General features: G+C 42.6%; 1 protein-coding gene across 4 annotated transcripts in view; it reads right to left on the bottom strand.

Annotated features, from left to right (window-relative positions):
- OSBP (oxysterol binding protein) overlaps positions 1 to 20,686 on the bottom strand; it is a 131,866-nt gene that overhangs the window by 107,474 nt on the left and 3,706 nt on the right. For 2 of the 4 annotated variants that reach the window (XM_085859546.1, XM_085859545.1), the window contains exons 1-2: positions 15,437 to 15,626; positions 11,115 to 11,326 (exon numbers count right to left, since the gene is read on the bottom strand). In XM_085859546.1, the coding sequence (XP_085715672.1) occupies positions 11,115 to 11,326; positions 15,437 to 15,558 (334 nt within the window). In that variant the 5' untranslated portion in view covers positions 15,559 to 15,626. Of the gene's footprint in view, positions 1 to 11,114; positions 11,327 to 15,436; positions 15,627 to 20,686 lie in introns of those variants that run through there. The other 2 variants (XM_085859547.1, XM_085859548.1) reach the window with 2 other exon arrangements.

The raw sequence follows: 20,686 nt of genomic DNA on the forward strand, positions 1-20,686 counted from the left end.
TCTGCAACTTGATTGGAGTCCAACTGTGGCCAATTAAATTGATTGGACATGATGTAGAAAGAAAAACACACCTTTCTATACAAGGTCCCACAGTTGACAGTCAGAGCAGAAACTCTACCATGAAGTCCAAGGAACTGTCCGTACAACTCAGAGATAGAATTGTGAGGAGGCATAAGATCTGGGGAAGGGTAGAAAACAATTTATCGAATGTTGAAAGTTCCCAAGAGCACAGTGAGCTCCATCATTAAGAAATGGAAAGAATATGAAACTACCCAGACGCTTCCTAGAGGTGGCCGTCCAACCAAACTAAGCAAGTGGTCAAGGACCTTGGTCAGGGAGGTGAGCAAGAACCCATTGACCACTCTGACAGAGCTCCAGAGTTCCTTGGCTGAGCTGGGAGAACCTGCTAGAACAGGGGTTCCAAACCTGTGGTACATTTGGACTTTTTCGGTGGTACGCGGCGTGGTACGCGGAAGCGCGATTTTTTTTAACGCAGTTTTTATTTTACTTCTCTCTCATGCAGCTTGTGCACAATTATTAAATTTATATCGAAAGCGGCTGTACACTGACAGTTGTTTGTTATTTGCCATTGTGCACAAGTCTTATTATTCGTTTTGTCTCTACACGCCACACTGTCATCATTGCTTATTGCCCGGCTTATTGATACCGTTCACCAGCATCATGTCAATGTGAAAATATTCGGAGAGTTATCTCAAGTGAGGCTTCACTTCCATCCGAAAAGGTGAATTAGAAGCTCCACAGTGTGTGATTTGTGGAAAAGTTCTCGGCAATCAATCTATGAAGCCAAGTCTATTGAAGCGCCATTTTGATTCTGTTCATCCTGAACACAGTGACCAGGACCATGATTTTTTTCGTGGGAAGGAAAATGCCATGAAAAGAGCACGCTACGACGGCAGCAGCAGTTTTCAACAGCAGTCCACGGCAGCCGTAAAGGCATCCTATTTAGTTGCACTGCGAATTGCAGAACAGAAAAAACCTCACACAGTTTGTGAAAGCCTCATCCTTCTCGCCACAAAGGATATCGTACGTCTCATTCTGGGAGAACAAAGCGCCAAGAAGCTCAATTCTCTTTCGTTGTCAAACAACACAGTTCAGAGGCGCATTGAAGAAATGTCAACCAATATTCGTGACCAGGTGGTGGCAGAAATCAAGGCATCTCCATGTGGATTTTCTATGCAATTGGATGAGTCAACTGACGCGGCAAATTGTGCCCAACTGTTAGCGTTCGTTCGGTACACGCATAAAGCCAAGTTCAAGGATGAAATACTATTTTTCCGCCCGCTTAAAACCACAACAAAAGCAAACGACATTTTCGAAGAGGTGTCTTCCGTCTTTGATCAAGTTGGGCTGTCATGGGTTGATCTGAAAGGCTGTACTACAGATGGTGCTCCAGCTATGATGGGGTGCAGATCAGGTTCCCAAACGCTTGTGATGGCATTTGCTCCTGAAGTGCGCGGCCTACACTGTACGATCCAACGCCACGCACTCGCAGCCAAGGCGCTCCCCCAAGCCATTGACTGACGTTCTCTGAACCATGATCAAAATTGTGAACCATGTGAAATCCCAGGCTCTCAATTCGCGACTTTTCAAGAAACTTTGCGAGGATTTCGACTCAGACCATAAAGTTCTCTTATTCCACACTGAGGTGAGATGGTTATCCCGTGGAAATATGGCAGAGCTTTGGTGTGGAAATATGGAAATATGGAAATATGTTTGAACTGAACTTCGTGAATTCTTCGAAAACGATGGAAAACCAAAGACTGTCGATTTCGTCGCTGCGTTGAACGACCCCGACTGGGCATTGCACCTGGCTTATTTGGTCGACATTTTCTCTCAGTTAAACGCCCTGAACAAGTCTCTTCAAGGGACTGGCGCGACTATCATTGACTTCATAGACAAGGTCAAGGGATTTCAGGAAAAACTCCGTCTGTGAAAGACGAATGTCGAAGCGGGAGTGGTGGTCATGCTTTCTTGCATGGCCGATATTCTTCAGAAGCTTGAAAAGAATCCCCCAAGGGAGTTCATACAACTGGTAAAAGATCACCTCACTTATTTGGATGAGGAATTAAATTCCTATTTTCCGGATCTCAAGGAACTGGATCTGAAAATGATTCGCAACCCATTTCGCATGAATGCATTGGATTTGCCACCAGGAACAGGACTGCAGGAAAGCTTGATTGATCTCCAGAACGACTCTACAGCCCGAGATCAGTCTGACGAGATGAATCTTGTGGACTTCTGGTATAGAATGTTGGGGTCTTACCATAAGCTAGCTGCCCTGGCTGTTCATTCGCTCATAGTATTCCCATCTACATGGCTGTGTGAAGCTGGGTTCTCGTCAGTCGTTATTCTAAAAACAAAGATCCCTACTGGATGTTGAACATGATGTTCGGTGCGCTTTATCCAAAACAAAGCCTGACATCGACCTGCTTGTGAGCAAGAAGCAGGCTCAACCATCCCATTGACTGGACATTTTACACAATCAAATAGGTACTTACTGTATCATTCTTTTGTTCAGATCAGATTGCTCAATGTCATAGTTGTGAATTGTTAGTATTGTTTAACTCCCCATTGTCATATCTGTATCGCAAATTAACACTATTTTAGGTGAATTTTGGTACAGTGGTACTCGGTGGGACCACGAACATGTGAAATGGTACTCCAGTAAAAAAGGATTGGGAACCCCTGCATTATAGGAAGGAATGGAAATAAACTTTGCACTATCAAGTAACCAATGCATCGCTATCATTTCTTGCACAGGACATTTTATTGTAATGCGAGCCGCTGTATTGTAACCATTGAGGCCATGTGCCCCCCTCCCCCTCACCCCATACGATCAATTTCCACCCACTTGATTATAGCTCTTCCACGAGCCTCGATCATTCAAAAAAAAATAATAATTGGAAACTTATCCAAGTTTCGAACCGATTCTGTACCTGGCAATTTTTTGCCAAAATTACCGAGCCGGATCCAAACCGCGTTTTTGCTACCGAGTCCCAGTAGTAGTCTGCCGATACTGGATGGGATGCAATTGTTAGAAACCAAATGGGAACGATTCCAAAAGAATGCAGGTACAAGTATCCTATAAGCTGATTGGCAAATAGCACATTTGTGAGTCCTACAAATTAAAAGGCAAGAGAAACTATTTTAAAGATGGTTTTAAAGAAACAGATCTGCTATTTTAAAGATGGTTTATGTCCAATTAAACAATTAATATAATTTTCAACGTGGGAATTGTTCACTTGTTTAATTGAGGACTTAATTGCAGATTATAAACTAGAATTACAATAACCAGTCGGTGATGTGATTGTTAGAGCTTCCACTCCGAGTCTGGGAGGTCGGCGGTTAAAATCCCGGCAGAGTCACACCAGACACTTATAAAATGGTGTGTGCTGCTTACTTGCTTGATGTTCAACATTTAAAAGGTTAAGAGCATGAAAAATCCTCATAGGGAGGAGGAAATGCCTCACTGAGTGCAGCGAGAAAGACAGTGCCATTGACGTGATGTCACTGATACCCAGAGCACTTCCCCAAAGCTCAATGGCTGTTTCTCTTATCCAACAATCTTGTGGTGTGCCACGTATGTTTGTGTGTGCTTGTGCGTGTGTCAGCTCCAGCCAATCCAAGCTGAAATAGAACTTATTCCAAAAGGTTTTCATTCAACAATCCAATCATCTTTTACCCCCTTTCGTGCAAGTAGTACCGACAACAAGAGGATGAGTGGCTTTTTCAAGGTTCTTTCGACCTCAGGCTCGCAGCATGCGGAGACATGACTATCACTGCCAAGGTAAATTAATCTCTATGTGATCGCAACCTCCCCACCACAGATAGGTATAGACAACATAGTTGCATCCAAAATGTCATTGAAAGCCTGGATCCTAGCTTTGACTGAGAAGACCCATAATCCCAGTGTCTCAGACTCGATTCAGCACTGTCAGGGCCACCAAAAGGATGTCCAGTCTGGACAAAGATGACTGCATCATCTGTGAAATCAAGGTCAGAGATCTTCACATTCCCAAATGATGCAACACAGCTTGATCTTTACAACATCCTCCCAATAAGCCAGTCCATATGCTGAAAAGTGGGGGGAGGGGATGGGCAGTATACAACCCTGACAAACTCCAGTAACAACTGGAAATAAATCAGATGGAACCACCACACCTCACAGCACTCTCAGTACCAAAGTAGGGTTCACACATCAGATTGATCAGCTCTGGTGGCACCTCACAAAGACTGAGGATTCCCCAGTGGGCATCCTGATTCACTGAATCAAATGCTTTGCAGAGATCAGCACAGGTTGCAAGCAGCCCCTGCTGAAACTCTCACCTGATTTTGGTAAGGACCCGAAGAGCAAGGAAACGATAAATCGTTGACCTTTGTGTAAAACCACAATGCTCTTGGCATTGGTGCTCAAGAAGAGAGTGGCGAACCCTATCAAGAACTGGAACGTATCCGGTAGAGTGCATACCTCTACCAGACTGAACGGTTTATGTTTTGTATTCCACCGATGGGCCAGATCTGCATCTGGACTTTTACCAAAATCAAATTGGCTGGTCATTGTCACCTTTCCAACTCATCCAACAAGTTGTCATAATCCAGTCACAACTTTTTGAAATATCAATACGTCATGCTGTATATCGTTTCTCGTCCCACCTCAAAAGTCAGAATCACTTTAATTTAAAAATAAAATAAAATTATTGTATCTTCACCAAAACTGAAAATGATTCACCATCACACACCCAAACGAATCAATATTAAGGAACTCAAGACCAAGAAATTTAAACAGTTAATTAGCCCTCCTGTTACTGACACCATGTTGGACACAAAACGATCACAATATAGTTGTAACCGTTTCAGACAACCTACACACGTACGAGGCGGAAAAAAAATCCTCAGTAACTTGGCTTAAACTTTGTCCCCATGTCAAAAATAATAGATAAATTTCCCGTTAAAGACAGAATTCTCTGCTATGTCAAACTCGACACTTGTTCACACCAAACAGGATAACCATATCCGAACCTTAAAAGATGCATTTTTAATTGCTCAACATTCAAAAATCAAATCAAATCAGACAACCCCCCCCCCCTCCCACATCACCACAACCCCATTCCAAACAGCCAGTTTACCTCTGCAAAGCTTTCTTAAAATATGCAATTTTTGACATGGAAAAAAATTTTGTCGTATTACCCATAGTGTGACTGGATGAAGTAGCGCATCAAAGAGAACAGATATCTTGGGCAAGTGTGTCGCTAACTGAAGAGAAACCAATAAGTGTTTCCTTCTCCACATTGATATTTGACCGCACAACTACTCAGCGGTCTACCTTCATTCGTCAGGAATTCAGAGCAGCATGCTGGTTCGAGTCCAGCGACTGCTTCAATATACAATACACTCGCTTGCTTTAAAAACATGGAGAACTAGAGGGGGAGAACTCGGAAGAGTGCAAAACCTCCGCCGCCAATACTGCTCGGTCACTCAAGTGAACCTGATATCCTATTCATTCAATTTGACGTCAACAGTGCTCACAGAGTTATAGTTTGCAACTTTCCCTTTTACATACTCAATTCATTCGTCATAACTAGATTCCTTGAGACAGAAAATGATTTTACGTGGGTATATCCACCTGAAGTTCCAAAATCAGCCGCAATTATAATTTTGGCATGTTTTTTTTTGTTGGAAATCACTTACAACATGTAGAAATGGAAAAAAAAAAAAAAATCGAAATTTTGTTGAAAAAAAGTTGCAAAAAAATTTTTTTCTAACAATTTTTTTGTGGGGGGGTTGGAAATCACTTTAAACATGTAGAAATGCAAAAAAAAATTCAAATATTTTTTCAAAATGGCTGCTCTGGCGGCCATATTGGATTTTGGACCAAGTCCAAAATCTAATGGCATGATCCTTGGACCATACCTAATCCCCCACCAAGTTTCGTCGAAATCCGTCAAGGAGTTTTTCCATAATACTGTTCACAGACAAACAAACAAACAAACAAACAGAAAGGGGTGAAAAACAGTAACCTCCGATCTTCGATGGCGGAGGTTAACAAGTGTTATATTAATTTACCTATTGTAGGTCACACACGTGAAGGGGAATGGTCCAATTTATTAACTAATTACATTGTGGAATATATGGAGTTGAATGTCAAAATAGGTACAGCTGACAGGTATTTTCAGTTCGAAAAACATTTTAGAGACTAGTCTTTTCCAGGACTTTGAAGGACCTCTTAAACTTTCTCAAATTCTCGGACTTTCAAAGGCCGAGAAAATGAATTTTGAAATTTAAGGGTTTTTCCAGGTTTTGAAGGACTTGTAGGAACCCAGCGATGTGCTCTGACCACTGACCCTGCTCTCACTCACACCAAATATCAAACCACACCCCTAACCGGTCTCTCTCTTTTGCTCAAACGAAGGGTTAAAACACCTGAAAACGTCAGCTTCTCAACTCAATCAACGTCGTGTTGATTTCATCCAGTTTCCCCCTTTTTCTCATGCAATCACTTTATTTTGCTGTCATTTGCAAACGTTTAATTTATTTAGTCTTTCAAGCAACAAATGCAGCAGTATCCACAAAACTATTTTAGCTCCTCCCCCCAGCTCCCCACTTCCACCCCAAATGCGTCAGCATAGTCAAGTCATTTGATATCAAGAGAGTAAACAACCGAGACCAAACTGTTCACAAGTGACTTTTCTGATGCCATCTCATGTCACCAACTTGGCATCGGGCATGTACAATGAATCATTAAAAGGCACCATGGCAGAAAAAAATAAAAAGAAAGAAAAGTTTTTGGGGTTGGTCAAGTATTTTAGCTCTTGGGTAATTACAAATAAAATAGTTACATCAAAATGAATTGTGCCTGTGGTACTGCAATGGGAGGGGTTAATGATACTGTAACCACCCCTTGTGTGTGTTTAAATACAACAGCACCAAATCACCTTTGTCCATGTTAAACTCTTCCATGGATCTGACAACTGCTTCACGCACTCAAATGGACAAAAATAGTTGGTTCTGGATTCTCAGGCAAAATGCGATCGAGGACATTGGAACACCGAAACAGCACAATCACATTACTTCGTGTACACATGTGTCAAAAAGCACCGAGGCTTGTGGAAGAGCACGATGGGTTTAACTTGCATTGAAATTACCAAAACACTGAGCTGCCTTGTTTGATGAAGGTGGATATGTTTTTTGGAAATATTAAAAAAAACAAAAAAAAAAAAAACATTTAATTGAAAGAGGCAATACAAGTAAACATCCACAAATTAATGTAGCAACAAATATATATGGGATGTTCTGATTTGATTTCCACCAAATGGAAAATTCTTCACCCTAATATAACCATGACAAAGTTGGACAAGAAAATAAAAAATAATAAATTTATTTTGATCTTTGAACAAACCAAACAGCAAGTTCATTAATTTATGGTCCATTATACAAACATTCACAAAAACCCTCCTACAACCAACATATCAGTTGTGGGCATCTAAATAATGCAAGCACTACGAGACTAACTTTCATACTTTCAAGTTATATAGCTGGCACACAAATAATCATCTTCTTTAAAAAATATAATAATTATAAAAATAAAAAACCTCCAAGTAAACATGCAGTACTAGGACAAAACTGGAGTTTTCTGGACACCTCCACAATGTCAATCAATCATTGAAATGTGGAAAGGACTCGCATAAAATCAAGAAGCCAATCTGCTAGTACTCTCACACAATGTACCCATAAAGCAAGGAAGCTGAAATTTATGATTTAACCATGATGGTAGTGGTATATAACAGTAGACTCCTTTTGAACCTTGAGATTTTCGACATTCACAAGCAAACACGAGAAAAGTACAATGTGAGTAATTACTTGCATACCTAACATAATACCTCGATGGAATCCCAAGAAATCATGCAAAATAGCAATTTAAGGGTCAGGGTGTTAAGATAAACAAACCCAGCCGAAACGGTGGTCATTAATAGGGTAGTTTGACATGCAACTGAGATCAGTTTGGGGGAAGGGGGGGCAAAGTTTTGGGCATTTATTGGGTAGTCGATCTATCTACCCCTTATCAGTATTTCCAACAATATGTTTGTCTGTCTGTCTGTCTGTCTGAATGTATGTCTGTTCGGTCCAGTGCTCCGTTAATACAATGACGATTTCGATGAAACTTGGTTATGGGTTCATACCATGACCTAGTTGTGTGCAAATGAGAACCATTGCTATGGACCCATCCATTGCCCAGCAACGGACCTTAGAAATTTTGAAAAAATATATTTTTTAGAAAATCAAAAAAAAAAAAATAATAAATATCGGGCCACGAGCGACTGTGGGCAGTACATTCAGCCATATTGTCAAAAATTTCCAGCCGGATCCTATGAAAACTGTCTGAGAAGATAGACTTTGAATGAACCCTGGTCGAAAACAATAAAAAAACGAAGTTCGTTATATCTCAGAGACTATGAGTCAGATATAAATGAAACTGGTATGGTAGGTTCATGGTATGTCCTAGTTATGTGTGAGAAAGAACCGTTGCTATGGACGCTTTTGTTGGCTAGTAACGGCTGAAAAACGACTAAATCCGACTTGATCGACTACCCATGTCCGCCTACCGGCCTGTTCATTGTATTACACATAAAAGATGGACGTACGCCTTCTGCCACGGCTTAAAATTGCGTCCATCATGGATGAAGCAAAGTGTACAATTTGAAGTGGAAACAATAACAGCATGTTCTCCATTACCTTCCAATGGTGTGTACATTATTTGTTTAAAGAAAGAATCAGGATTAAGCTTTGCATTCATTCACTTCCCTTTCACCCGTCACCTTGTATCGAGACAGCACGAATTAACTTTATGCATATTGATATCCCTTCTCAGGAATGGGACAAAACAAAAGAGATAGGAATGTGATTAATTTGGCCATCAAGCAGGATGGGGTGGGATTGGCTTGGGAGAGAGTTTACACATGTGCCATGTATAATTGTTTGGCATGCAGTCAGCTTCGGAGTAATCAAATCAGGATCTTCCGTGTTGCAGTGCAATTCTATTCCATGACCCACTTAACATTTACATCCTGTCCAACAAAATCTTTGGAACATATGCATGCATAAAAAAAAAAAAAAAAAAAAAAAAAAAAAAACTTGCAGATTTTATGCTCAAAAATGCATAGCATTTAACACTTCGCACAAAACAGGCATCTTAAAAATTCTGCGGTGAAGTATTTCCCATGTAATTGGATTTTCTTTCCAAACCCTGCCCCCAGGGCCAAGCTGATGATGTGTCGTGCAATTTTTGAGCACAAATAATACAGCACGAGGATTATTGAGCACAAATGAGGGATAAAGAGGAAACATGAACATCCAGAACTTAAGCGGTGCTGCCCTCTAGTGCTCCACAGTGAGCAAACCCAAAAAGGTCGTCATGTTAACCGAATCATTGCCCACATTTACCAAAGTGGAAAATGAGCAAATTATAAGAGCTACAAGTGTTTCTTCCAAGTGAAGAAACCAGAAACACTGCTTTGTATGAAAAACAAGGAGCACAAGGAGTGAAATGGCCCACTGTTGCGAAAGACCCGAATGAATCTCAAAACATCCAGTGGCAAATGCTTGGTGCACCATGCCCACCTACGCTCAACACCCATCTGAATGACAGAATCCTCATTGATGGTACTTTATCCAAAGTTGCAACAGAATAAATTGCCTTTGCTTCCGATAGTGTGCATGATACCCACTCATTATACCCCATGTATGTCCCTTTGTTGTTACTGCACATTAAGCGGTATCCAATATACATATAACCTTTGGACTCATGTAGACTATTGTTGCAAGCTTAAAAACTCCCACCACCTCTCCCTCAATTGCACTACTTTTGAATATCTGAAAGTGTAATTTTCAGCAACATGCCACGTGCACTGAAGTTAGTGCTGGGACAAAGCCAGTCCCGGTAGCAAAAGCTTGGTAATTTTGGAAAAATAATTGCTGAATCCCAGGTAAGTTTGAAATTTTTTTATATTATTATATAATTTTATGTAAATAAGTGCATCAGTCACGATCATCACTGAATGCTAGCGGAAATTGGTACAAAACAATTACATTTTTGCGCTGTGCAACATGAAAACGTGTAAATGCGTTTTTGATTTTGCAGAGGGGGAGGAAGGAGGGAGGATGACAATCTGACAAAGATGACAAAGAAGGACAAGCCACATGACAAACTCAACGTTGTTAACCATGGGAAACAAAAGCAAAATGTTTACATCGGGAGAAAATAACTTGCAGTTTCACCATAATCAAAGAGACAGGCATCCAAACATACGATATGATAAACTAAGGTCTTCTGGACCATTGGATATTTTTGTTCATTCCAATCTCCGGCCTCGGCAATGCTGGCTCGACAAGTTGTTACGGGACTTTCACCCATCACAGCTTTCAATATATCCTCGTTAGTGGCAAAACCAGAATGTGTACATCAAGCACTGCTTAAACCAAGCTTGCAAGTTTCAGGAAACATTGAAGATCGTCTGTTTTTGAAATCGACTTCAAATAACGAATCATATTTTACATTGAATAGTGGAAGCTGAAGTACATTACTGCACTGTACTTGCAAACTGCATGAACCTATGCTGCACATGCTGGCCAAGCACATTGTTTGCAACTCACTATGACGTGACTGGTAAGTGTGCGGACAGCACGAACCTTATTTGTACGATCTGAAATGAGAATCTCTCTCTTAAAAAAAAGGTAAGTCCATTCACATGTTAAATTTGTGCTTCTCTGTTGTGTGAAAAATCTCCACTTCTATATTACTTCATTTCATGTGACAGGAAACTATCTGAGTTGACAGCCAAACCCGGCTTGACTTGGACAGTGCCCGAAAGGGCGACGCGCCGAGTTCGAGTTCGGAAACTGGGTTTGGGTACAGCACGAGCTGAAGTCTGAATTTTACATTTTTCAGAGTTTTTTTGTGAATGCAAAAGTAGAAACAGTTTTGAACTGTTATACCATACATGTATAGCAAAATTTCCAAAATGAAAGCCAGTCTTGTATCTTGGCCTTTACGAGAGCTCTGAGCCCTCAACATCCTGATGCAACCCTCAGGTCCTCACCAGATTCCGCATGCAGAAGCCGGTTTGCCTTTGCTTTGGAGAGTTCCAAGGCAGTCACCCAGCGCTGGCGTTCTACTTCAGATGAGGCCTTCAAGTGGTACACCTGGGTGCCACCATTCGATACCACAAAATTGCACGAGTCTTCCGTGTCAATGTACGCTCCCGCAAGGCTGATGGTGCCCCGGCAGGTGTGTGACATTTCCGCATGAGTCCTGGAGAAATAGCCATGGAAGACGACATCGTGAAAAGCACAAGAGCAGATGAGGGAAGAGGGCAAGAACTATAAATTTAAACTGTAGATATCATACATTTGTGATCACAATCACAAGCTGGCATTTGAAATCACTCCCTATTGTGATACATTAATATAAAAACAAAATGCTCCATATTATTTGTGTATTATTCCTTCCAAGATTATTAACATACAAATCATATGCATACTATGGTGTTTAAAATAAAAGCCTTTACTTGATCAAGGGGTCACAAAATAATCCACATTTAATGGGCTGACATCGAAGAAATGTGGTTGGTTGTTGACGTACACACCTCTCGTACATATTGTTATTGCACCAACCTCTCCATGATGGACCTCATTCTGATGTTTATTTTTAAAAACAATTTTTTTTTTAAGGGAACAAAAGGAAAATAAAACCAATCCTTACATTTTAAAATGTACATTCATGTACTTTAAGAATAGCATAATTAAATCACATCAAAGGTCCTTTTGCTGAATCTCTGAAGGATGAAAGGCCATAACTGTTCTTTCAAAACTTTACATTTATCACGCCCGGAGAAAAACCGGAGATCATCGCGGCATTAAGCAGAACAAGATTTGGCAGTCCTACAACCAGATTTATGGCAAGCAACCTTCCGTGAGCATTTCATCAATCTCGACCAATATGTTCAGACGAAAACCTACTCCGAGGTGATATTTGAAAGTCGGAAGCATCATCAAGTTGCACGGTGGCAAAGGTCGGTATTTGCAATCTGTTAATTTAAAGAAATCTATCTCTGTTTCAATCTTGGACCTATCCACATTCTCAAAGAAGCCTTCATCACCGATATCGTGAAACACAAAATTGAGGAAGAAAATACGGAGAAAAGCAGTGGCCATTCTCAAGTACTAAGGGAAGCTTTCATCGAGTGTTGGGAACTTTAGGATTGCCGAGGAAAGAGGGGGAAAAAAAATGTATATATATATATATATATATATATATATATTTTAAACCCACTTGTCTCTCAAAGTCTTCAAAGCACAGTTCTAAATAGTCTGAAATAAACACAATATAAATCGATGTTGATATCAAATAATTTCACCATATTTATGGTATTTTTAAAACATGTTTCGTACGTTGTAATTTAAGCAATAAATATTATATAAATTGACGTGTAAAACCGATATTAAATTGTTTTCCCTTGGTGCTTTTCTTCCGGTTACAAAGTCTGTGTTCAATTTCCATCCCTGACACGGCCCTTGAACAAGTAAGAATATGACACCGTGGTCTTGAGTGGGGGAACACACGAGTCATTACACACAGATGTGATAATCAAAACAATTCCCCCCCCCCCCATGGTTTCAACACGATTTGGTCATTGGAATTACGGCTAGAAACATTCCATTCGTATTCTGTCATCGTGCTGCTGAGCGTGTATTGCTTGATAGTCTCTATAATACACCTTCAATCAGCCCTCACCCCATTTCCTCCAATAGCCTGGTTACCCATCAAGGGGTAAACAAACTGTGAATACTGGTGTCAACTTTCTTACACAATTGGTAGCTGGCAAGATAGACTCTAGGTACGTGCCCTAATTGCCCTTGATATGTCCAGCCGGGGTTATACTACCACCACACTTATTCCTACCTTCGTATGGTGGGAATAATTGGGGCAGTCAGAGTAGCAGTAGTAATTATGCAATAGAATGTTAAATACTTTGCAATGATCCACACTTTAGCAAGTTATTATATATTTCTCTGAAAGTTTAACAACTCACAAACTTGCAAGCCATGGAAAAGAAAATAATTTTTTTTTAAAACTGCTGCAATCAAAGAATTTTTTATGCATTGGTAGATAAAACAAGTACTGTATAACCACGAGGTTTGAGGAGGGACACAACAAGAATCGTACAATTAGAACAGAAGCATTTCAGGGCTAAAACACATCGACTGTGAAAGCAGACATCCGTGAGTGACCCTTTGGGTTTGTCTGTCGGCACAAAGTCAGGGGGAGGAAAACAAAAATCCAAAAGATGGACCAAGAGGACATTCTATGTCAAGTATAAAAGCCACCATTAACGATAGATAGCTGAAGGGGTGGTGAGCTGATGGGAAGGCATTGAACCACTCAAGTAGTTTGTTCATTTTCATATTTTGTGCAAGTTGCTTCCTGTTGTGGTCCAACAATAGAACTTCTTAAAATGACATGCAAGGCTAAGCTTGAAAAGCTGAAAAAGCCTTGAGGCTCAAACCAGAAAAAAAATTATTCTTTTTTTTTAAAAAGAAAGAAAGAAAGAAAATATTTTAGCAAAGAAGAGCTACAGAGCAAAAAATCAACAACATTCCTACATTACAGGATGATTGAATTAAATCCAGAGCTTCACAAACCTGTTCGAGGAAATGCACATCAATTCACTTGGATAAGAACACAAACTAATCTTCCATGGACCATCAAATTGCCTAGCCCACAGAATTTGCCACAAACTGCATGGTGGTGGTGGTCGTATGGCAGCTTAGCTGCCAGGATAGCTATCATTTCTTGAAGCGTGACTGTGTTGCTGATGCAGTGCCCCTCCACCGGTACACACACTGGAACTGGTACTCATTTCGCCGACCTCGGAAGGATGACAGGCTGAGTCAACCCCACCTGGTGTATCAATTCAGCAGCTGACGGGGCTTGAACTCAGGACCCTAGGATCCCAAGCCACCACCCTAACCACTGAGCCAACACCAGGCTTCACAAACTGCGTGATGACAAATGTCATATTTACGGATTGCCCAATGTGGAACGGCAATGCACGAAGAATGCAGAAAGGAGAGCAAATGCCAAGGCAACGCGGGTTTGAGCCGCTTTGACGAGGGGACTTTGATCACCAGTGAACGTGCGACAGTCACACGAGAACAAAGGTTGAAACAGTCTGAACAGATGCAACAGCACCACAAGCTCAGAGCGACGCACAGCAAGGTCACCGGTCAATGGATTCTTACAGAAGCCGAAGCACCGTACCTCGTTCGGCTTGGAACGCGCGCACATTCTCTTCACATGGCTCTTCAAATCCCCGAAACGACAAACAAATCAGAACTCCATAAAACTCGTATGAGCAACTACAGATGGGGACGTCTCTTTGCGGTGGTTGCACCACCCGATGAAAGTCGGGGGCCAAATCTTCCCCCATTTTTCCCTGCTGCCCCGATTCGGCAGGGCAGTGCGGTCACGGTCGGAGTTGCCAATCGGTTCCCAATGGACCGGCCCTTTCCCTCTCGTCTTCTCTCTCCAACTCCGTCAGTAACCCTGACTTCGTGAAGTTGTGGGTACACCATCCTGGATGTGGAGGGGAGGCGGGATCTCTGCGTAGCTCCAGGGAGATCGATCGGCTGTCTCGATGCTGCTGGCTTGTTCAAGAGAACTGTCAGGGGCTATACAACAACAACAACCAACAACAAATCTTCAGGCTTGTAGCTGATTCCATGTTGGTTTTACAAAGGCGGTTGGGACGAGTTAAAGATAACATCGCTCTCCAACCATATTTGGTGCGCGCGCGCGCGCGCACACACACACACACACACACACACACACACACACACACACACACACACACACACACACACACACACACACACACACACACACACACACACACACACACACACACACACACACACACACACACACACACACACACACAACGTTCGAGTACAAGGAGGATACTCATTGATGCTTCACCCCCGTTTGTTGTTCTTCACCATTATTTGTCACAGTACCCCCATGTCGGGGACGTAAACTCGTTTGGAAGTACATCCACGACTCGAGAACAGATGGTACTCGAGAGACGTATACTATACACACACGAACACACAAACTAGCTTCGTCCTCGTTGCCACGGAGGCAACTCGGGGAGGAGGCCGACGATGGAGTTTGCCGAGTTTATTGCACAAACCAGTCCCCCTAATCATCGACGATAAATAAGCGCGTATAATGACGTCATTATATCAGGCAAACAGAGAGCGCACCAAGAGCGGACACAGCCGTGAACTGTAAAAGCACAAGGAAAACGGCACAACCTCAATCGCGGCCTGTTTCGCCGTCCGAGTGGCGAAGTTTTCCTACCTGTAGTAAGAGAGGAGGCCATTGCTGAGCACGAACCAGCGCTTTTGATAGCCCTTAATATAATTCGTCCACTTGAACAGCCAGCCTTTAAACGTCTCCGACGGACATCTCGAATCAGTCATGTTTCCCACAACCAGACGGCCCTACTTGTTGCAACTGCTTCCGGCCACGAGTGCTGACGTAACTACGCACGCACAACGTAATGACGACGCAAGAATATCAGCGCGCGACGTGCGCCGTCATTCGATCGTCAATCGCTTCTGTTTTCTGCTGTTTATAATATTTATTGAAGGACGTGTTTGTGTGTGTGCGTCAAATGACGCGTGAATTTTTATTCCTTTCGTATAAATCGTAAGATGCCGGGGGATGAAGGAGAGAGAATAATGTGAATTACAATCGAGCTGCTGAATTGACGATATACACCCCGAGCATTGACAGCAACACGCAGCCCCCTTTCACACTATATTGACTTTTATTTTGGTTTAGGAAATGTGGACGAAGAAAAAGATCGAATTCCGTCAATATTTTATGGATACACTAATTAGTGGGTGTAGCACACACCCCCACACCCCACACCCTCACACCCCCCACCCCACACCCTCACACCCCCCACACACCCACACCCCGGTGACCCCTATTTCATTTTTTTCTTTTTTCTACTTTTACTAAACTTTCTTGGCAAGTTGTTTCAACTGATATCAACATGGGACTTTTGAAATGACTTGTGGATGATAAACGAGACCTTTTGCGCACGTGCTGTGTGTGCGTTTTCAGGGACTTGGTTCTGCTTGTCGCAGGGAACTTTTACCTGTCATTATGAGCGCAAAATCTGCGATTTAAATCGTCTTTTAAACGTAATTTTACGCATTCAGACGAAAGAGTGGCAATTTCAAGATGGCTTTCCTGAATTGCTCTGTTGCTAAATGCAAATCGGACTCGTGGAAATCATACTAAAGTACCCAATTTCGTGTCTGTCTGTCTGTCTGTACTCAATCTCAAAGTTGACGGGAGAAGACTAAAAGTCTAAGGCCGCTTATAAAAACAAAAGTCAGAACAACACCAACTGGAAGGGCACTCGGTAGAGCGCATACCTCCGCCTGTCTTGCCTGGTCCACGAGAACATATCTGGCGACCAATACATTTTTGAGATCTCGTGCTCTATATCGTTTTTGAGCCCCGTCTCTCAATGATGAAGAGTCACTTTTAAAAATTATCAGATCTGGATCCGGATGCGGATCTTCACCAAAATCTAATCAGTTCGTCCTCGTCGCACACCGAACCTGTCCACAACATTTCATCCAGATCCGTCCACAACTTTGTGAGATATCGTGTACATAAACAGACAGACAAACAGTCAAGCCGGTAGGCGGCGATGGGTCGCCGAGCATGGAAACTATAAGATATCGAGTAAAATGGATGTCATATAGCGGATAGGGAATCACGTTAAGATTATGCATATCAAATGTCATCCAGTTCCATCTACTGATAACTACTCGGTATCCATTTGAATTAAAAGTACCGAAAATGCGGTTTGAAATTGGAAATCCCCAAAGTTCGAGGGGGTGCTGTGGGTGAACAAAGATCTAAATCGAAAATCCGGCTCGATCGTTTGGGCACAATGCATTCCAGACGATTAGTGTGAATTTTCATGACCATCCGACCATAACCCTAGGAGGGGTAGCATTTGGCGCGAAGGCACCTCCAGCTCTCGCATATTATCGATTTTTGCACTAATTGACCTTTGACCCCTGACCGAAGCGAAATCAGTCAATATGTCCTGAGGCAAAGTTGTAGTACTCATTGAGTACCATGAACCTGCAAAGCTTCATTCGTATCGATGCACTCACCTGGTCGCTAGGGGGCCTTCAATTTTCACCAATTTTCGCGCATAGCCTAACTGTAGGCGGCGCTGCGGGTAAAGTATTCCATATATCACAAAAACCGGAATATATTTGATAGAGCATCACCTGTAGATCATTCATGCCAAATTTCATAACCCTACGTGGGATAATGGCTTTCGGAATTGATTTTGCGTGAACGGTACCGATTTTGAAGGTTTTTCGGTTGTTTCTAGGGAACCAAAGTGTCCCGAGCAACCATCACAATTTCCAAAGCACGAGGTCATAAGATGTACCTACCACCCGAGTTTGGTCAAAATCCGCACACGTTTACTACCAATTATGCTGATGACAAACGAACAAACATCCAAACAAACAGACAAAATTACTGACAATAAGGGTCACCTATTTTGGCGACCCAACAGAAAGGGGGTGAAAACATAACCTCCTTCACCCTCGGTGTGGAGGTAAATATTTATAGGATCTCTATTTGATTATTCAATTTGGTGAAAGAAATGATCACATGAAATGATGACGAAGCCCCCGCCCATGGCAGGATAGTAGTATCAAAAGAGAGGTGTTTGACGAAGTAATGTAATCCAGTTTGCAAAGGAGAAACATGAGTGAGTGGAAGCGAGCGAATATTGCGACTTTGAGAAATGGAACACATTACTTCATCAAACCCTCCCTTTTGATACAACTCAAATGTGCGAGGAATCTGTGAGGGGGTAGAGCATCACCTGTGGTCAGGTGATTCTCATCCTGCTTACAGGGGAATTCTTGCATTGCGTTGCTCCAATCCCGTCCCTCGGTGTACTGCAGTTAGAGCGGACGGTGGACGGCTCTTGACAGAGGAGTCTGAAATGAAGGCCCGCTGGGCTGGTTACTTTGAGCTGTTGTACCAGGCTGATCCACAGGCTGTTGGGTTGGATGTCAGGGGTGTTACTATCCCTATTGCTGACCCTCCAATCAACTGTGATCCAACTTTATTTGTGGAAACACAGACTGTGGTGAACCGGTTGAAATGGTGTAAAGCTCCATGCTGTGGGGATATGTGACATCCATACTGAACTTCTCAAGGCTGGTGGAAATGCTGTACTCATGTCCTTGTATGCAGTTTTGTGCTCTGCCTGGAACACAGGCATCATCCCAACTGACTGGAAGAGGGGCCTTGTTGTCCCTCTCTGGAAAGGGAAGGTGATCGCCAGGACTGCAGCAACCACCGTGGGGTGACCCTGCTCTCAGTGCCGGGCAAGGTCTTTGCTCCGATAATTCTTGATAGGGTTCGTCACCATCTGCTTGAGCACCAGCACCCAGAGCAGTCAGGCTTTACACCAAAGAGGTCAACGATTGACCGTATCCTTGCTCTTCGGGTCCTCACCAAATGCAGACGAGAGCTTCGGCAGGGGCTGCTTACAGCCTATGTTGATCTCAGCAAAGCGTTCAAGTCATTGAATCAGGATGCCCTCGGCAGGATCCTTGGTCTTCGTGGGGTGCCACCAAAACTGATCGATCTGATGTCTGAACTATACTCTGGAACTGAGAGTGCTGTGAGATGTGGTGATAACATCTCCGACTTATTTCCAGTTGTTACTGAAATTCGTCAGGGGTGTGTACTGGCCCCCACACTTTTCATCACTTGGATGGACTGGATTCTTGAGAGAATGTCGGAGAGATCAAGCTGCGGTGCATCATTTGGGAATGTCAAGATCTCTTAGCTTGATTTTGCAGATGATGCGGTCATCTTTGCGGAGATACTGGATATCATTTTTGGGGGTCCTCGAGGTGCTGAATGAGGAGTCGGAGCCACTAGGATTACGGATTTCCTGGGTCAAAACTAAGATCCAGGCATTTAGTGACATCTTGGATGCTGCTATCTTGTCTGTACCTGTTGGTGGTGAGGATGTTGAGGTCACAGATAGATTCACTTCGTGACAGTGATATGTCTCTGCTGGCTGTGAGCAGAGGTCCATAGACATCTGAGTCGGGCCTGGGGAGTCATGGATTGACTGGTTCATGGGGTGTGGCACTCTCGGTACCTGTGCGGGAGGCCAAAAGTCCGAGTCTTCAGGTCCTTGGTGTGCATAGTTTGTGAGCGTCCGCTGCAGCTGTATGGAAATGTGGCTCGTTTTCCTGATGCTGATCCTGCTCACCAGATTCTCTCAGCAAGGGAGCCTCCTGAGTGGAGGAGAGCAATGGGCCGACCACATGCCTCATGGTTACAGCAGGTTGGTTGGCATCTCAAAGAGATGGGGATGGGCCAGGCATCTGCCTGGGAGATGGCCAGATGGAGGCCCCTGGATTACTGGCGGAAAGTGGAAGCAGCGACGCACTGCTCCGGCGCATGCTCCCAAACCTCTCACCAGATCTGCAAAGGCAGCATTCTGTAGCAACACTGCAAAGCTCAAATCTTCATTGATCACTCCACAGAACTCTCTGAAACCAATCTGAATCACAGTTCCTATATTCGGCAAAAAAGTGCAATCTGTCATGAATGTTTATCTTAGATAATAGAGGCTTCTTAGCACATCTTTTTCAGGCAAAACCAGCATCAGTCAACCTTCTTGTGATGGTACTTCTGGAAAAACTCCTCTGACAGTTTCCACAAGCTATTCTTTATTTTCTGGAGATCTAAGGATTAGAGTCACCTGTCATCTTTACTTGTCGTGGCTCCAGGCCTGCCAGATCCCTTCTTCCTTGCAGTAGAACCAGTTCTCTGAAACTGTAGACCTATCATCTTTATGGTACACCAAGAAATAGGATTTTCTCCTTCAGGAGCTTGTGGATTTCAGAATATGTCTTGCCCGCTTGATGAAGACGAGCAATTCCATTTTTAATATCCTCATCAGCATGGAACTTCTCTTTCTTTGGAAGCATTTCTAAATTGAAACAAAACAAGCTCGAATGAGCTAAGATCCTCGTCCTCTTAATGATGACGTCATAAAAACGAATATGACGTCATTGTGATGTATCAGGTTTGCGATAAATCAACTGTGCTAATGCCCGGCTTGATTCCCGCAAACAAAATTCAAACAGCTTTCCTAGTTTCGGAGATAATGGAATGGGCGATTTCCATTAGCGGTGATATTATGACGTCAAATTTTTTCTCGGAAGAATTTCCAAAATCGGAGATGGTTACTGCCTGCGCGTGGGCTTTCTGCATATACATGGCAAGTTTCACAAAGATCCGATGAAAACTCTGGGTTGTGAAACAATAATTGTCAAACAATAGGAATGACATCATAAAAATTGATATGATGTCATAGTGATGTATCATATATGCGGTAATTCATCTCTGCTAATGCCTTGTTCGATTCCCGCAAACAGAATTCAAAAAGCTTGCCTAGTTTCGGAGATAATTTTTTTAGGCGATTTCCATTAGCGGAGATATTTTGACATCATAACTTTTTTT

Source organism: Eptatretus burgeri, chromosome 16 (genome assembly GCF_056783735.1).
Source record: "Eptatretus burgeri isolate ZD-2024b chromosome 16, Ebu_testis_v1, whole genome shotgun sequence".
Lineage (NCBI taxonomy): Eukaryota > Metazoa > Chordata > Myxini > Myxiniformes > Myxinidae > Eptatretus > Eptatretus burgeri.